This window comes from Equus quagga, chromosome 6, assembly GCF_021613505.1.
Source record: "Equus quagga isolate Etosha38 chromosome 6, UCLA_HA_Equagga_1.0, whole genome shotgun sequence".
NCBI lineage: Eukaryota > Metazoa > Chordata > Mammalia > Perissodactyla > Equidae > Equus > Equus quagga.
In genome coordinates, this window is record NC_060272.1 from 85,125,420 (window position 1) to 85,144,777 (window position 19,358).

The 19,358-nt window shown below is 44.1% G+C and overlaps 1 protein-coding gene across 6 annotated transcripts in view; it reads right to left on the reverse strand.

Moving 5' to 3' along the window:
• Nucleotides 1-19,358, reverse strand: part of AOPEP (aminopeptidase O (putative)) — a 332,639-nt gene that overhangs the window by 93,721 nt on the left and 219,560 nt on the right. For 5 of the 6 annotated variants that reach the window (XM_046663933.1, XM_046663931.1, XM_046663935.1 and 2 more), the window contains 2 exons: nucleotides 6,515-6,575; nucleotides 3,809-4,341 (listed from right to left, as the gene is read on the reverse strand). In XM_046663933.1, the coding sequence (XP_046519889.1) occupies nucleotides 4,339-4,341; nucleotides 6,515-6,575 (64 nt within the window). In that variant the 3' untranslated portion in view covers nucleotides 3,809-4,338. Of the gene's footprint in view, nucleotides 1-3,808; nucleotides 4,342-6,514; nucleotides 6,576-19,358 lie in introns of those variants that run through there. The other variant, XM_046663936.1, reaches the window with a different exon arrangement.

Here is a 19,358-nt window from a genome sequence, read left to right on the forward strand (position 1 = left end):
AAGGGCCAGGCTCTTCGATGAACAGTAAGTGACCGTGGGAATTCATTGACGTTGCAGGCTCTGCCCCAAGTGAGGCCAGAGAACCTAGTCAATTTATCTCTAAGGGTCCCTGACATGTTTAGTCACTTAGAAAATATGAGTCAAACCACTAGACAAAAATGACAGTAAAATTATTAGAAGCCCAAAAAGCATACCACATTATGGCAACTGCTATTACTGATATAAAAGAACCAAGGATCTCACAGCACATATAATTTGAAAAATATAATTGCTCTGGAATTTGCAAAATAACCAGTCTCAGTTTTCTTGAATTGCCACTAAATGTAGAATTCTTACAGACAGCACTGAGATTGAGTATCCTAATGCGCCTTCAGTGTTGACAACATTACATAATCTGTGCTAAAAGAAGCCTACAAGTTATTCCCCTAAGAAAGCACCTGGCTTTCAGTGTGCTAAAAGCCATCATGGCTCCAATGATAGAAAGTCTCTTGCATCGTATCTTATCAACTTTCCTCAATTGTGTGACTGCAGCATTTTCCCTACAAGACTTAAGTTTTCCATCACTTGTTTGTGTGGACTTTGGCAACCTGCAGGTGTTTGCATGGAAAGAAGTGGCATTTTTCCAAGATGACACAATAACCTGCTGTTCTAAACTCTGGGATTCAGGAGCGAGCCTGGAAGCTTGAGTGGATTCCTGCCTATTTCTGGGACACTTTCTGTGATCGGCCATTACTCCTCTTCTCTACCCTCATTGCTGTCACTGCTGCTCATGATTTCGCTATTTACCATCTGCTGAGCACTTTCCCCAAGGAGGAGATGAAGTCACAGAAGGGCTGAAGGGTTCATGGGTGTCAGTGTGCCACTCATTAGTACCTCAGGAAATATGTCACCTGGGAGTCGAAATTAAGAGCTGAAGTGAGACTGGTAATTAGTTCATGCCCTTCTGAATGCCCACGGTGGACAAGCAGTCCATCGAGGGATTACAATCACCAGTGCTGTCACAGTCCACTGAAGCCCTCCACGGATGCCCAGCTCTAGCTTTATGCATGCATTTGACGAAAATACAGATGATTTCAATTACATCTATTCAGTGAAGGATTTTAAGGCATTATGCACTCAGATTTTAATTCAACTGATAGCTTTAGAGCAGCACTGCTCAACAGACGTATATGTAAGCCATATTTGTCATTTAAAATTTTCTAGTTGCCACATTTTTTAAAAAGTGAGATGTAACAGCTAACATTAATTTTAATAATATATTCTATTGGGTACCTATACATTGGATTACGATGTCTCCAAAATATTATCATTTCAATGTGTAATCAACATTTAAAAAACCATTAATGAGATATTTTACCTTTTTTTTTTTGCATTAAGTCTTCTAAATCTGATATGTTTTACAGCCCACCCCAATGTGGAGGCTAAATTTTAATCAGAAATGCTTGGTCTGTATTTAGATTTCATAAAATTTACCACTGAAAAAGTGGATTCATTCACATACCCAAGTTGTTCCAAACAATAACTGAATCATTAGGTTTAAAACTTAAACTTTGATTATATTAAATTAAAAAATCAGCTCTCAGGTGCACTAGATATTTTTCAAGTGCTGAACAACCACGTGTGGCCGGTAATGACCGGACTGGACAATGAGCCCCTGAGCATCTGCTATGTGCGTCGTAGCAGGTGGGGCAAGGATGAGTCAGACGCAACCCTTGTTTCCATGGGAGGGGGAGGAAATGTATGAGACACATCTATAGAGAACAACACTATAAGGGGGGTTACGATACCTACCAAAGACAGAGAAAGGAAGACATTCCAAGGAAAGAAAAGGGCATGCACAAAGGAGGGCTGGTGGTAAAGCTCACAAATATTTGGAGACTGGTCATTATGGTTGGGCATATGCCTCGGAGTGGTAGGAATTAAAGTTTAAAATGGGAGCTTGAGGCAGTTCTGCTGATAGCCTCAAATAGCAGGCCAAAGAGTTTGTTCTAAACGCACTCTTAACGGTAAGAAAAGTTTCTGGTGAGAACAGATCTGAGACATGTTTTGGGAAGATTCACTTAGTATAGATGTGGATGATGGATGGAAAGCTAGACAGCTTGGCAGCTAAAAGACCAATTAGCTACTGCCCTAAAAATGGAGGAGGCACTAGGAAAGAAAATTAGAAATTTAATATATATGTATATAAGGATATCAGGACTTGGCAGTGTGGGCAAGAAATCAAAGGGAGGAGTCAGAGAGTTCTGTAGCAACTAAAATAAGAAAGTAGAGAAGAAAGGCTGGGTGAGGAGAAGTTATTTCTAATGTATTTGCATATAAATGTCTTAAAAGAAGATTGGAATATATGTACACATGGGCTGGTGGTGGGGAGACCTTTGGCCAGACATGAAAAGAAATCAAAATCTATTTATAGAACTGTCAAATTATCAAAATCGGCAACTTTCTTAGAAATAATGTATACTATCCCAACAGTAGGTGGTGGGGTCTGAATAAATTAAATTATGGTACAGTCAGCCCTTGCATCCACAGGTTCCAGATTCAACAAACCACGATCAAAAGGCCTACGAGGGCCGTGTCTTTACTGAATATGTACAAACGTTTTTTTCCTTGTCATTATTCCCTAAACCATACAGCATAACAACTATTTACATAGCATTTACATTGCATTAGGTATTACAAGTAATCTAGGGATGTTTTAAAGTGTATGGAAAGATGTGCATAGGTTATATGCAAACACTACACCACTTTATATAAGGGACTTGAGCATCTGTGGATTTTGGCATCCTTGTGGTGCTGGAACCAATCCCCCCAGGATACCGAGGAAGACGATACTCATCATTAGAAAGCTATGCAGCTGTTAAAAATTATTGCTCTTGAATTATATCAAGGAATATGGGAAACTGCTTAAGATATATACATATATATATATTTTTTTTTTTTTTTTGAGGAAGATTAGCCCTGAGCTAACATCTGCTGCCAATCCTCCTCTTTTTGTTGAGGAAGATTGGCCCTGAGCTAACATCCGTGCCCATCTTCTTCCACTTTATATGTGGGATGACTGCCACAGCATGGCTTGCCAAGTGGTGCCATGTCCGCACCCGGGATCCGAACCAGTGAACCCCAGGCCACCAAAGCGGAACGTGTGAACTTAATCCTACACCACCAGGCCAGCCCCAAGATCTATTTTTAAATGGAAACTTTGTTTGGATAATTAGATTAAAATTTTGCTGAAAAAGGGTATGCACCTATATGCTGTATAGCAGAGAAAATGTGCAGAGGGACACATATCCAGCTGTTATCAGTCAAGGATTATCTCTGGGGAGTACACTGAAGGCAGCAAGGGCTTTGATGTTTTATATTTTGCTATTGTTGCAACAGAGAACATATTATTTTTATTTTTAAAAAGGGAGACAAAGAAAGAGGTAAACTATATATTCATATATCCAGAAAAATGACTGAAAGGATTTATATCAAAAAATTATCTCTGGGGGCCAGCCTGGTGGAGTACTGGTTGAGTTCGCATGTTTTCTTTTGGCGGCCTGGGGTTTGGGGTTCGCTAGTTCAGATCCTTGGTGCTGACCTACACACCACTTGTCAGGCCATGCTGTGGCAGCGTCCCACATACAAGATAGAGGAAGACTGGCACAGATGTTAACTCAGTGACAATCTTGCTCAAGCAAAAAGAGGAGGACTGGCAACAGATGTTAGCTCAGGGCCTATCTTCCTCACCAAAAGAAAAAAAAGAAAAAAATTATCTCTAGGTCATTTTAATTTTCTTATTACAAACTTTTTTATAGTCCAAAATAAATACGTAATACTTCTGTAGTCAGAAAAAAGTCATAAAAGGAAGTAATCTATAATACCAATGGTATAATTAATTTTAAATCTGCTTGCAAAGTCAAAGCTTATAAGGTTGAGTGTTCTTTAAAGAGGTTTGGATCCAATTTCTTTTACTTCTTTGGGGCTCATGCTTACTTTTATTCTCTGCTGAAGCTATTTCCACACTTTTTAAAAATGATTTCCATTCAACATGGCCAAAAAGGAAAATGCAGGCCCACCACAGGCAAGTCTTGCTGAGAGAAGACAAAAAGCCACTGTGACGTGTGGAGAGGAACCGTCACCAGCAGAACGTGACTCCTGCGTCAGGACCACTTCGGCTGCTGGCAGACACAAACTTTCAATGAGAACAAGGGACAGCGGAGCGACTCAGTGCTCTGGTCATCACTCCAGGCCAAACATGCTCGTAACTCTATATCCTAATGACGGGGACAGAGAACAAGGTGTCCCATTCACCACAAGGCTCCTGCAGCCAGAGGGTCCCGGGCCTGGCACAGCCTTTCACTGCAGTGGAAAAGAGAAGGAACTCTCAAGGAGCACGCAAGGCTGTGAGCAGGTAAACCATCATCACCCATATAAATAACGGCAGAAATGGGCAAGAAAGATGAAAAGATGCTGTCTGATCGCTCACCAATGGAAAGATGTGCACTAAATCAGGGTCTTTTCTGTCTGACACTGTTGTTTTTACTGAACAGTTAAGCACCCAAGGAAATACCAGTTGGATCTTAAAGACAATTTATAGCTGGGTTGGCCTCCTTGCACCTGGCTGTGTTTTGACAGCAGGTTTCGTCAGTTTAGAGCAGAGATTCTTGTCTACACCATAAGCTGTCACTAATGCAACTAGACCTTTGGAAAAAATGTACCGCTCAGAGGCAAATCTCTCCCTTGCACGTAGCCCTCCCCTTTTAATGAAAAGGAAAAGCCTTCTGCTGGCGGCAAAGCCTCCTCCTCTTAGGGGAAACGACTGAGCCTCCTGGGAGTGAGAGGGTCAGCCCCAGAACTACGACTCAAGCGGGGTGTGCCTGCTTCTGGGCACTCAATTAAGGACTCTTTCTTTTCTCTTCCCTCGGGGCTCACTGCTGAACACAGCGACCTTGTTGTTTGGAGCAGGAAATTTGGGATTCTGCTCTCTGAGCTCCCAACTCTTCCCAGCTTCCAGGCCATGCTAAGAATGTCTGGGAGCCTTGCAACAGCCTGGCCTAGGAGCACAAGGCAGACAGCTCCAGCAGATGCCCCTCAACCCCATCTAAAACAAGAAGGGTAAAGCTTAGCTATTTAGGATCAGACAAACCTTAACTTTGTTTTCCTGAGGATTTTGTACTCAGCGAGCGGCCTGGTTTGGCAGCCACTGTCTTGGAAATCACAGGCCCTCATTATAATATATATGAGTTGAAAGCACTGCCTCCCAGGACCAGGTGCTGCCTTACCCTACCCTGTTTGTTTTGCTTTTTTAGGCCTCAAGATTTTATTATTTTTTTGTCCCCAGAAAGATTGGGCCAAACAAATAACTTTTAATAGGTGATACACATTCCTGAACCAAAGGCAATGTGTCCTTTCTAGGAATGAGCTCACAGGGGCTGGTGGCCGACATTTTCCCCTGTGTGGTAGAACAGAACAAAGATGTGAGTAGAGGGATGAAAAGGTAATGGAGAACAGCCCCTCCTGTTCCTTAATTTCATGGTTCACAGACATTCATTGACATTCAGACACTCCCAAGGGGAAGCTCATATAACCAGCCATTAAACCAGAAGCGAGCAGGCTGACGGGCCGCTCGCCTGGCAGTTTCTCACCACCACCTGGGGGTCCACTCCCGGACACCAAGGCCCTCTACAACGTGTCTGCAGCTGCTCCAGGGCCCAGCCCAGACAGGGAAAGTCTCAGGCCTGCAGGGTCCTTTGACCAGGCCCCTCGGGATGCCACCCTCAGGCTTCCCAGAGACCAGGCTCTACCTAGGGTCAGCATTCAGACTGGTGAGGGGGCCAGGGCTGCCCGTAAGGCTCTGGGAAGCACAAGACTTGGTGAGAGTGAAGAGGAGAGGAGGCTCCAGGCCAGGTGATTCCCACGGAGCGAGAGCTGGCTGGGAACCATCTCTCCCTCAGCGTTGCCCATGAGCTGAAAGGCAGGGAGAGAGTAAAACCTTCCATAGGAGTGAGTCCTGATCCCTAAGACAGAAAAATGAATCTAACTGGCTTATTCAGATGAGAAGACCAGCCTGAGGCAAGGATGCAGAACCAGATAAGGAAGTCGAGGGGCAGCTGCACCAAGGAAATGATGGAGAAACTATGGGTCCCACAGGTCAGAGGAAAGCTACAGGCAAGCCACTCACTCAGCTGGCTGTAGCCAAAAAGCAGAGCTGGAGCCCAGCTGCTCAACCCACTGGGGGCACTGAATTGTTGCCTGGTGACACCACCCAAAATATATATCACACTTTGTATGACCTCATGTAACATACAGTTCAGGGTCAACCAGCATGTCCACCTATAGCACTACGTCACTTGAGGTAGAGGCCAGAGGCACACTCACGATGGCAGGCTGAGAGGGGTGGAAGGCCATCACTTTCTTCACTTAGGGATACTCCAACTCAGTAAGATGATTACAGACATAGAAATCATTGTCACTAAGCGGCAACCTCTACTATTCTCCGCAGACTCCCCTGAAGCAGTTACCCTGAGCGTACCTGTGGTATTCCAGAACTCTCGAGCCAGTCTCGGAAGATGTTTTCAACAGACAATTCAAGCCTTTAAAAATTAAAACAACAACAAAAAGTCTGAGATTAGAAAGTTACAGCGCACTTATTACACACAACGCTCCTCTAGCTATTCGGGCACATCCCCACACGGATTCCCAGAGGAGGACCGCATCTTTGGAGAAAGAGGAAGGCTGTCCCAGGTTACAGCGTGGAAGGGGACTCGGTCACTCAGGACAGCTTCTCTTCAGCCAACAGGATGAAATCTAAAAATCAGAGGTACACCATAATCGGTGCTTTTGATGCTTGGAGAGGAACTTTTTGGTCAGGAGCACCAATTTAGGGAAGATAGGAGAAGTTCATAGAACACATTAGGCATGACTGCTTTGTGGAGAGCAGTGGAGCGAAGGGAAATCTGAGCATTATAGCACTTAGTATAAAAAAAGGAAATTCAAACTTCATAGTGACCATGGACTACAACAAGCAAAAACAATACAGATCATTCTCAGAGCACACAGAGGCTCAGATGCAGGCAGCACGTGTGGCTTCCACCGCGTCTGCCTTCAAGGAGGCCCACATTCTGCTTTACTTGAAATACTATGACTGCTTCTGAGGTCGGATGCAAAGTCAGCTGAAATCCTTCTGGTTTCATGCCCTGCTGATGTGAACACTCCCTAAACATACTAAGGATCCAGTACATTAAGGGTCACCAGGCTTCAGGCTACGCCTTCCTGAAGTTTAAAGCAATTCCTCTCTCGTTTCCAGATCGCTCCTGCTCACGCCCACCGCCTCTCCCAGGCTGTGTGTGTGACATCCACCATGCTCCCTGTGCCCTGTGCCACAGCAGCCTCCCCAGTTTACGGCTGCGATGTACTTCATACTTGACTTTTAACTCTCCTCACTGGATTGAAGCTCTCTGAGATCAGAGTCCACGTCTGCTTGACTCACTTCCCGAAACCCAGCACTTAAAATAGTTCTTGGTATAAAAGAGGATCCTCATAGATATTTTTATGTGAATGAATGAAAACACATTTCACTGTTGACTCAATAAAAATTATTGTGTTTTAAATTAATCATCACCTTTCCCACTAAGATATTCCCAAGTTGTTAAGCTCTGCACCTTTTGAAATTTTCTGTATTATATACTACTTATATCTCCCTAATACTCCTTTCCTCCCTCCAGCCTCCCTCCCTTTTGGACTGTAAAGCAGCTGTGGGAAGATACAGAGCCATCTGCATTTGCCACGGCGCTGAGGGCCAAGTGCCCCCTCCCCTGCGGGCTGTGCTGCAGGCTGGGCAGCAGAGAGAAAGGGAGGGAGGGAGAAGCGGCCGGCCGGTGGGTTTGGACGAAGGGGACTGATCGTATTTTCCCTTCCTTTTCTTCTCCAGCAAGAAGCAACTCACCGGTACACCTTGTCTTCCCTGGCCGCCAGGCAAAAGCAAAAGGCTGCCGAAGGAGCGGCTGCTGTTTCAAAACAGAACAACTACACAGAGGGAAGAGAGCTTCTGCAGAGAACATGGTTTGCATTCACCATCAAGCTGATGCCCATCTGCGGGACGAGCGGGCAGGGGCAGGGGAGAGGGCAGAAGAGGATACAGGGAGGATGGCTACCTCCTAAGGCTGATAGTCCAGGTTCCCAGACTCAGTGGAATTACTGGACGTGCCTCATATGAAAGGCCAGGTGCCACCATCTCTGGGCCTTTCCCACTACTTCTTTGTTGTCATTTAACAGCGTCAATCTCAGTGCAAACGGCCCAGTCCTCCGAAGCTGTGAGTGTGCTGCGTGCATGTGCATGTGGGGGCATGCACGTGTGCACTCCTATGCCCCTGTGTGAGTGTGCTCGCATGTGTGGGTGTGTGCATGCAGTGGGGCAGGCGCGGGGGTGACCTGAAGAGAGTAGGCATCTCTCAGGGCACCTTAAACCCAGATCGTCCTTCTTTCCTGGGCTTGATTTACTTGGTTGGCTGGAGGAAGAGGCACTGGAAATACCCTTAACTGGCATAACTGATCTGCCAGCAGGAGGAAAGTGGGGCTAGAAGGGCCACCTAGAGAAGTGCCCAAGGAGACCTGGAGTTGTTTTATCTTCATTGAAATGTGTGAGGCAGGAGGGTAAGATACATTTGATACTTTCTGTTGAAGACGAGATGCTCCATGGAAGGCCTGTTCTTGGAATGCATGTCTGGCCCCAGGGTAAGGCTTCACTTGGCGGAGTTGAGTGTCTGCCCGGGGCCTGAGCAGACCTGGAAGCTCCGCTGGCCTCTAAGTTGTCTGCCCTGATGTAGAAGCAAGGGCTGGCCTCTTCCCTGGCCTTCCTCCATTGGTGCTCCTCTCTAAGTGGCCCATTCATTTGCTTCCTTTCCAGCCAGAGAGGGACACTCCTGTGTCCGGAGCCCTGGGGCTAAAAGCTCTTGTCAGCCATCCTTTGAGAGAGACTCAGGGAAGCCGCAGCAAAAGGCTGACTCTGAACCGAGCTTTTCCAGGCTGTGGCACTCGGGAAAAATGGGCATTCTTAAACCTTCCACAACTTAAGGGGAAGACGGAGAATTTAGAAAGGGTTTAGAAAAGAGCAGCAGTGATGATCAAAGGGGTAAGTACTCTGGATCCACAAGGGAGGTCAGGGAACTGGGATTAAATATCTTGAAGAAGAGAAGTCTGCAGAGTAACTTCAGAGCCATTTTCGAGTGATTTTACAAAAGATGGTGAACAGCTGTCGTGCATCCCCCTGGAGGAGTGAGTAAGAGGACATGGACATAAACTTCCTCTGGGGAATGTTAGCTTAAAGACACTTCTTCAGGGGTGGTATGGGGAGGGGCTGGGCACTTGAGTCCCAGAACATTACTGAGTAGGGTGCAAGTCTTTACCCGAGAAGGCTGAGAAGAGGCAAACCCTTCCCTATGGGGCAAACACAGGCTTGAACTGTCATGGAGGAAGGCTGTGCTGTCCCGAACGACAGGCAGGACCAGGAGAAAGGGAAAGAAAGTGCACGCAGGGCAAAGAGAGCAGAGGCAGGAAAGCTCAAAGACATGGTCAGCGGGCCTGGCCCACAGAATGAGGTGAAAAGGAAACAGGGAGTCCTGGGAGGACCCTGAAGTCCTGCCATTGAGCCTGGGCTTCATCAGGGAGGCTCTGAAGCAGGGCTGCAACATGGCACGAACAGACTGGAGTCGAGGAAGAGTAACGGAAGGAGGAGAGGCTGGAGGCAGGGAGACCAAAGGGGAGGCTTGAACGTGCTCAAATGAGAGGCAAGGAGAAGAAGCCTAAACTGATGTGGAATGATGGGGATGGATGTGGAAGGTAGCGTTGGACGAGGGCCATTGGAGCGGGGAGAGATGGTATGCAGACAATGGGTCCCACTGCTCTCTGCAGGGTGACTTTCCATAGAATGCACAGGCCCGAGTACAATCTGTATACAGCGCCACAGTCTACCACCTGGACAAGTGGCCAGGCCAACTTGGAGGGTTATTTCACCAAGTATTAAGGCAAATTTTGCTTTGCCATACTTAGTATTTGCACACAGAGATACCAGTATACAGGGATACTAAAAACAAAACAAATAAAAACTCCTCTATACACTGCCAACTAAAGGCATAAAAGTGGTAGCTATTGCTTATTGAACATTTACTATGTACCAGACACTATAGACAAAAATCTCATTTAAATTTTATAATATCTGTGCAAGATCAATATGATCACCCCCATCTTAGAGATGAGCAAACAAATGTTCCAAGAGGTTACAGGACTTATCCAAGGCCACACAGGTGGTACTTGAAGAGCTGGGATTCACACCTATATTGCCTGGCTGCAAAGACCCCGCTTTTCTTTCTGTGCTGAACTCAGGCTTCACGATACATCAGCTCGTGATTTATGGAGCAGACAAGGCAGCAGAAGGGGAGTGCCCATGCCCACTCCAAACAGCGCTGACTTCTTCTGCTCACATCTCTCCTGCTGAAGGTGGCCTGGCCCCTGCTGTGGTTGCCCTGTCTTTCTGCCCTTTGATTACAGTTCTGAAAAGATGGGGAGACCCTTGGGAGGGGCAAAAGTGTGAGAGCAGGACAGCTGTCATTCACCTGCATCCAGGAGCAAAAGACACTCCCCCGTGAATGAAGAGAACATGTTTGCAGAACACTTTCCTTAGGAAAGGTTCAAAGCATCTTACAACCGTTATCACTTCATTCCTCAGAATATCCTTGTGAAGTGGGTGCCAATTGTGGCATGGGTTTTTAGCTGACGGAGAACTGCAGCATAAGAAGACTGGCCAAAGTCAGCCCAGACAAGGGGCTAAAGAAAAGACTTCCAGGGTGAGTGCCGGCATCAAGCTGCACCGATGCTTGTTTGTGGACTGCTAATGTGCAATAAGATGTTAAACTAGGAGAGGAAGATGAAGGCATTAACTTCTGTTGTTAAAAAAAAAAAAACATTTTGGGGCCGGCCCCGTGGCCGAGTGGTTGAGTTTGCGCGCTCCACTTTGGCGTCCCAGGGTTTCGCCAGTTCGGATCCTGGGCGCGGACATGGCACCGCTCATCAGGCCATGCTGAGGCGGTGTCCCACATGCCACAACTAGAAGGATGTACAACTGGAATATACAACTATGTGCTGGGGGGCTTTGGGGAGAAGAAGAAGAAATTTAAAAAAAGGAAGATTGGCAACAGATGTTAGCTCAGCCAAGCTTCAAAAAAAAATCTTTGAAGGTAGTATAAGTAGTCTTACCTCCCAAAGAAATTATGAGAAACCATGCAAAAACATTTAATTTTCACGGAAGAAATGGACTCTATGTTTTAGGAAAGAATAACATGTACACAGTTTTTGTAGTTTTGATCATAATTATTGAGATGACAGTGCAGGTGAACCTTTAGGTCTGGACTTGGATACATAGCAGTGGTAAGGCTGAAAATTGACTTTTTTCAAATCAAGACAGTCAGAGTCTAAGCCAGTGGAGAATGTTTCCCCTCTGAGATCATGTGGCTTAAATAATCACAATAGACAAGCAGAAGCATTTCCACTTCACTGGGACCCAGGACTCACAGGAAATTACTCTTCTGCATGTCTGATCACTATGGAAATTGATTTCATACAGATAGCTGAAAGTACACAGGCCCACGACTGCATGCGCTCCATATCTGTACTAGTGAGCAGGACTTCCGCCTCGTTTCTGAAGCCTGCCAAGGATCTGGCACGGTGGGTCGTTTCATCCTCAGGCTGGAGAGTTCCCTTGCTGTACTCCCACATCCTCTAAGGCCACTCTGAGTTTCAGGGTCTGTCTCTAGTCCCCGTGAGCTATAAATGTGCTCACACATAGTCAACACAGCAGGGGAGAAAATATACTGGACACCCTGGCATGATGCTGGAACAAACTGTGTTTAAAGCCAAGAAAGTTCCTGATTGCTCCTCTCTTTGTGATGTTAATGTATTTAGAAATAGACCCGGGCTTGCGTGAAAACAGTATTGCATATGCCGTATTTGCTCCCTCTGTTGATTTCCAAGAGTAGAATGACAAGGATGGGGAGTTGATTATTAGCCATATCTGCTACTTGTGCCTATCAACTTGTTGCTGATCTGCAGAAATGTCTTTACCACTCTTAGCTCCCGTCTTCAGCCTCTTGAGATTCTAAAGATCACATCTTATCCATGTCTCTACAGGGAAGCACACAGCCCCGACAACTTTCACATGAACTAAATGATAGACACAGAACTTCAGAAGTGCAGGCACTAGATGCATGCAAGCTTTGGGAATCTCAGTGCTCAGGGTCTGCAATGGAAAATGCCCTTGTTCTGGAATGTAACTTACATTCTGTATGAATTTTTAAATTTTAGGAATTTATGTTTTGAAGTCCCCTCTCTAGATATGGATACAACTAGTATGCATCTCAAAGCTTTGCACATGGTTACTTATTTTCTGGATCCAAACAAGTCATTTGTGCTGAAGCAGATATTCAAGATTGATGACGTAACATTTACAAAACGAGTACTCCCTAGCTCCATGAGGGAGAAACAGTACTGAATTAAAACAAACACACGAACGTGCACACACAAACATCATAGCTGATGAGCAAAGAAAGACTCGATAGCTGTTGATCCAGGTAGAATATCACGTGGACAGGACACTCTTTCACCAGGCAGGCTGGCTCCCAGGGCTTGTCTGGATTTCCTCCTAAGCACTTTCAGATTTTTCTTCCCTTGGTCTCATAAAACATCAGCATTTAAATAGAAACCTTATATGAAAGCCATCAAAAACATATCTCCTCCTCTCCCGCCTTCCACCTTCAAATACTCTCCCTTCCACTCCCTCGGCTCCATACCGATGCCCAAGACAAAACAGCTGCCGTATTTCCAGCACTGCAGAGTATAACTGAGTGGCCGAGAAGGAAAGGTCAGGCTCACACTAGACTCCTCTATTCAACTTTCACAACCAATCAACCAAGTCGTCACGGTGGCACCTCTGAAATACTCCTCAAATCTGTTCATTACTCTCAAACCCCACTGCCACCACCACCATCCCTGCCACGGTTCCTTCCAGCTCCAGATGTCTCGAGTGAACTGCTGTATTGGTTCCTACTTGGTCTGCTGACGTAGTTCTGCCCATCCCCATCTACCTTCCACACTGCCCCCCAGAGTCCCAGAGTATCTTTCCAATCTGCCGACGGCACTCCTCCACTTAAAACCTTCAGTGGCGTTTCTTTGCCTGAAGGCTCGAGGCCAGGACTGACGAGACCCTTCTCTGTGCACCTGGGACTCTGCAGCTCCCAGAGCACTTCCTACACTGAGTCATAATGATCTGTTTCATGGATGTCTTAGACTCGGAGCTCCCTGAGGGCTAGACATGGAATTCATTCCTTTCCGTTCCCTAGCGTCCAGCCTAAAGCCTGGTAGGTGCTCAAGAGAGAATGCTCAATTAATTGAAGCCAGAGAACAACGCAAAGACAGTATGATACAGAAAGTGCTGGCCCCTGAACACTAACTGGCTGGTCTCATCTGACAACCTTGCCCTTTTCGGAACGGCTCCCGTGCCTAACAGATGTGCCTGAGGATCAGTTTGCAACAGGGCCAAAGATTAGAGGCCCGGAGGGGTAGGTGTGGGCCTTTGGAGACCTAGATAAAATTGGTACAATGTGCTGCACAGGCAAAAGGGTAAACAGTCTGTTTTAATAGCTGAATTAGATTCTGAGATTAGCAGGAAATAAGATGCCTGAGTTTCAAGAAGTACTCTAGTATACTTGCTGAAATAGATTCATCATAGGAATGAAATTGCCTAACTTTTAAGGAGAATTTTAAAAAGCTTAAGCCTGCTAGCCAAAACATGATCCTAACTGGGAAAGGCATCCTCTCAAAGGGTGAAGGCTGGTGGTTAGTGGCCACCAATAAATAGAGACACTGCTATTAACTTCCACAATCACAACAAAAGTCTCTTTGTGGGCCCACAATGTGTTGCCTCAATAAATATTCACAATGATAAAATCCAGGTCCCCCAGAGCCAGAGGGCTCGGGGCCATGCAAATGAACTTCATAACCTTATTAGGAAGAGGATGAAAGGAAAGAAGACCTCCCAAACTAAAAATGCACTTTGTTACTTTCATGAAAATTGCCATATTTGAGCCCTAAGAAGTTCTTCTGTGAGAGCGCATAATCATCACTCAGAAACAGACTTTGCTAACAGGAGGTAATACACCATTTCTATTAATTTTCTTTTTTTTCTGCCTTCATTCCTAAGGAAACTGCTCCTATCTATCAGCGGATCTGAAAAGTTATCCCAGGGCAGGTACAAAAACGGGGAAAAAATATATCTTGCAGGTAAACTTAGGAACAATAGCCATATCTGATGTGATTTTTGCATAAAGAAAACCCATATGTTTGCTTAAAAAGAAAGGATGCTAAATCTGAAACATTTCAGACATTCCAAAACAAGCTGTACTTCTTTCGAGCAGCCTCCTGAAAAGCTAATTGTCTTGGCCAATTACTAAAGCCCCACGCAATCTCCCGGATAAGACTTCCTTCAGCATCAAAAGGCATGAACATGGAGAAGTAGAAACAAAGGAATTTATTAAACGATATGGATATATTAATTCTGTACAATGCACTGACTTGCTTTATGTGTGTATGTTCCCATTTGACTTAAAAAAAAACTAACAAACTATAACACTTCTAACTGTTGAATCAAGAATTGGAGGTGGAAAGTTGAAAATGGGGATATTAAACAAAAAAGGCCAGGCAAAAATCTAACGCTTAGAAACCAATTTGCATGTCCTCATGGCCTCTGGATGCTACTCTGAACTAGCATGTCATCTCCTGGTAGTATAGGCCCTGACAACCTACCCTTCAGACACCCAGTTTAGGCTGTGAATAAGACAGGCTCACCAACATGGAGGTGTGTGGCTGTGCACGGATCTAAGCCTCTGTCTGTGTGAAAGAATTCACTTCCACATCAGGAAATCTGTTATGAGCATAAAAACATAGCTAAAACTGTGGGTCAGAAAGGAGAGTAATGTTGGCTCTTCTTCAAAAGAATGTTTAATTTCTCAAGATGCTCTCCTTTAACATATGAATATCAATTTTGCTATCAGAAATTATGTTTCAGGGTATTCACTTTGAGTAACTAAATTAAGATAGGAAATTAGAAGGAGAGGGTAGGAAGGAACCTCATCTAAATTCTGAGGTAGGTCTTAAACGTCCTCTATGAATCCCTGTAGGTGGTCAACCAGACTAAAACCAGACACTTCCAAGGAAGAGAATCTCCTTCCTTTCCAGGGCAGTGAGCTCTATGCAAAGAGCATGGGTCAGAGCTGGACAGACACTATCGCCCTGCTAACAAGGATCTTGGAAAGTAACTTTACCTTTTGGAGTCTCAGTTTCCTTGTCTGGAACAGAGTGGATAAGAGCAGAGTCTCTAGAGCCAGGAGGCCTGGGTGCAAATTCCAGCCCTGCCACATACAGCTGTGAGACCCTGCTACTTACTCAGTCCCTCAGTCCTCTTACTGGTAAAACAGAGATAGAGGAGTGACATCAGGATCATTGCAGAGTGAGCTTCCCCAGTAATCTCTCCCCTCCACCATACAATGAAAAAGACATTCATACTCGAACAGAGGACCTCCAAACACAACACAAAAGATGCCTGAGAGACCCACGCAGCCATACATCGGAGGGCGGAGAGGCTGGAGGCCCCCTTGGAGGAGGAGGAATGGGGTAAGAGAAAATTTTGCTCCTTCCCCAAAAGACTGGGATCCGAGACTGCCGGTGGCCTCCAAGATGGAAGAAACAGGGGAGGGGATGTTTGTTCATGGAAACATCAAAGATCCCTGAGGGCCCTCACAGCCTTTGGGAAAGCCCCTACTGAGGTGAAAGCTAACGCAGGGATGACCTCATAAAGCCAACATCCCAGAAGAGCAGATAGCCAGGGCAGAGCAAGAAAACCCCGAAAGCACACAGAAGAAAGTGCAACAGCCCCCACCCACCCACCCAGCACAGCCTCCAGTGCCTGGGATCTAAGCAGAACACAGAGGGCTCAGAATATGTGGCTCTTGACACCCACCCAGTGGTGATAGGTGGTAAGTGTGACCAAATAACACCACAATGCACAAAAACAGAGCCATGCCCTCTAGCAACGTCAAAAATTATATTAAATCTCTAGATCAGAGAGAAAATGACAAGTACCCAGAAATCAGTCCTAAGGACACAGAAATATGTAAACTAAATGACAGAGAATTCAAAATAGCTATCATCAAAAAACTCAATGAGTTAAAAGAGAATGTAGAGAAACAATTCAACAAGTTCAGGAGCTACTTCACAAAAGAAATGGAAACTATAAAGAAGAACCAATCAGAAATATTGGAGAGGAAAGACACAATCAATGAGACAAAACAAGCTATGGATTCCCTAAACGCTCAAGGGGACATCATAGAGGAGCGAATCGGCATAATTGAGGACAGACATATTGAAATGCTCCAGACAGAGGAGGAGAGAGAAATAAGACTAAAAAGAAATGAAGAAAGTCTCTGAGAAATATCCGACTCAATTAGGAAATGCAACATAAGAATTATAGGCATTCCAGAGGGAGAAGAGACAGAGAATGCGACAGAAAGCTTGTTCAAAGAAATAGTAGCAGAGAACTTTCCAAACCTAGGGAAGGAGATGGAAATCCATGTGGAAGAGGGTACCAGATCTCCTAAATAGGTCAATGTAAAAAGACCTACTGCAAGGCATATGGTAGTGAAACTGGGAAAAGTGAATGACAAAGAAAAACTACTAAGGGCAGCAAGGCAGATGAAAATAACCTACAAAGGAAGCCCTATCAGACATTCAGAGGATGTCTCTGCAGAAATCTTACAAGCTAGGAGAGACTGTAGTGACATATTCAAATCTTCAACGGACAAAAACTTTCAGCCAAGAATACTCTATCCAGTGAAAATGTCTCTCAGATATGATGGAGAAATAAAAACTTTCCCAGATAAACAAAAGCTAATGGAGTTCATAGCCACAAGAACCACCCCCTCCCCCTCAATACAAGAAATCCTCAAGAAGGCCCTCATAACTGGAAAAAGAAAAAAGGAGAAAGGGGTTAAGAAGCATGGAGTAAGGAGATAAATAGGTAGACAAAATCAGAAAATTGTAGTTATACATCAGAACAGGTTAGCAAATACTCAAAAACAGCATTAAACATAAAAAGAAGGAAAACACCAAAAAAAGATAATCTTGTCATTTTAACCACAAACTCACAACACAAGATGGAATAAGATGTGAGAAAAACAATTTAGGAGGGGAAGAGAAAAGGGACTGAATTGATTTAGTCTAAGGAAATAAGTAGCATTCAGAAAATGGACTATCTTATCTCTACAAGATTTTGAATATAAAACTCATGGTAATCACTAAGCAAAAAAGCAAAACAGACACAGATAATAAATAAGGAGAAAACAAACACACACAAAAGAAAAAACTACCTAACTCAATTGGTAGACTGAAACACATGGGGCAAGAAACAAAGGAAACGCAGTAGAACCTGAAAATGAGTGATAAAATGGCAGCATTAAGCCCTCATATATCAATAATCACCCTAAACGTAAATGGATTGAATTCTCCAACAAAGATACACAGAGTAGCGAGACGGATTAAAGAACAAGACCCAACAATATGCTGCCTCCAGGAAACACACCTCAGCTCCAGCAACAAACACAGGCTCAGAGTGAAGGGATGGAAGACGATATTCCAAGCTAACGGCAAACAAAAGAAAGCAGGTGTTGCAATACTTATATCAGACAAAGTAGACTTCAAGATAAGACAGATAAAGAGAGAGAAAGAGGGGCAGTATATAATGATCAAAGGGACATTCCACCAAAAAGACATAACACTTACAAATATCTATGCACCCAACAGAGGAGCACCAGAATACATAAAACAACTTTTAACAAACCTAAAAGAAGACATTAATAATAACACAATAATAGTAGGGGACCTCAACACCACTCACATCAATGGATAGATCATCCAGACAGAAAGTCAACAAAGAAACTGTAGAATTAAATGAAAAGCTAGGCCAGTTGGACTTGATAGACATATATAGAACACTCCATCCAAAAACAGCAGAATACACATTCTTCTCAAGTGTGCATGGAACATTCTCAAGGATAGACCATGTGTTGGGAAACAAGGCAGGCCTCAATAAATTTAGGAAGACTGAAATAATAACAAGCATCTTTTCCAATCAAAATGCTATGAAGCTAGAAATTAATTACAAGAAAAAAGCTGAGAAAGGGACAAAGATTTGAAGACTAAACAACACGGTATTGAACAATCAATAGATCACTGAAAAAATTAAAGGAGAAATAAAAAAATATCTGGAGACAAACGAAAATGAAAACATGCCATGCCAACTCATTTGGGATGTAGCTAAAGCGGTACTAAGAGGGAAATTCATTGCAATAAAGGCTCACATTAACAAACAAGAAAAATTCCAAATCAGCTCAATCTCAACCTACACCTGACTGAATTAGAAAAAAAAAGAACAAAGCCCAAAGCCAGCCAGCAGAAGGAGAGAAATAATAAAAATCAGCACAGAAATAAATACTATTGAAACAAAAAAGGCAGTAGAAAGGATCAGTGAAACAAAGAGCTGGTTCTTTGAGAAGATAACAAAATTGACAAACCCCTAGCCAGACTTATGAAAAAAAAACAAAACAGAGAAAGCTCAGATAAATAAAATTAGAAATGAAAGAGGAGAAAGAAGAATGGATACCACAGAAATACAACAGATTACAAGGGAATACTATGAAAAGCTACATGCCAACAGAATGGACAATCAAGAGGAAATGGATAAATTCTTAGGCTCTTACAATCTCCCAAAGCTGAATCAAGAAGAAATGGATAATCTGAATAGGCCAATCACAGTAAAGAGATTGAAACAGTAATCAAAACCATCCCCCAAAATAAAAACCCAGGACCAGACGGCTTCCCTGGGGAATTCTGCCAAACTTTCAGAGAGGATTTAATACCTGTCCTGCTCAAGCTATTCCAAAAAATTAGGGAAGATGGGAACTTCCTAACATATTCTATGAGGCCAACATCACCCTGATACCAAAGCATGACAAGGACAGCACAAGAAACGGAAACTACAGACCAATATCACTGATGAACATAGATGCAAAAATCCTCAACAAAATATTGGCAACCCAACTCAGCAATACATCAAAAAAAGCATACATCATGATCAAGTGGGATTTATACCAGGGACACAGGGATGGTTCAACACCTGCAAATGAGTCAATGTAATACACCACATTAACAAAATGAGGAATAAAAACCACATGATCATCTCAACAGATGCATAGAAAGCATTTGACAAGATCCAATAG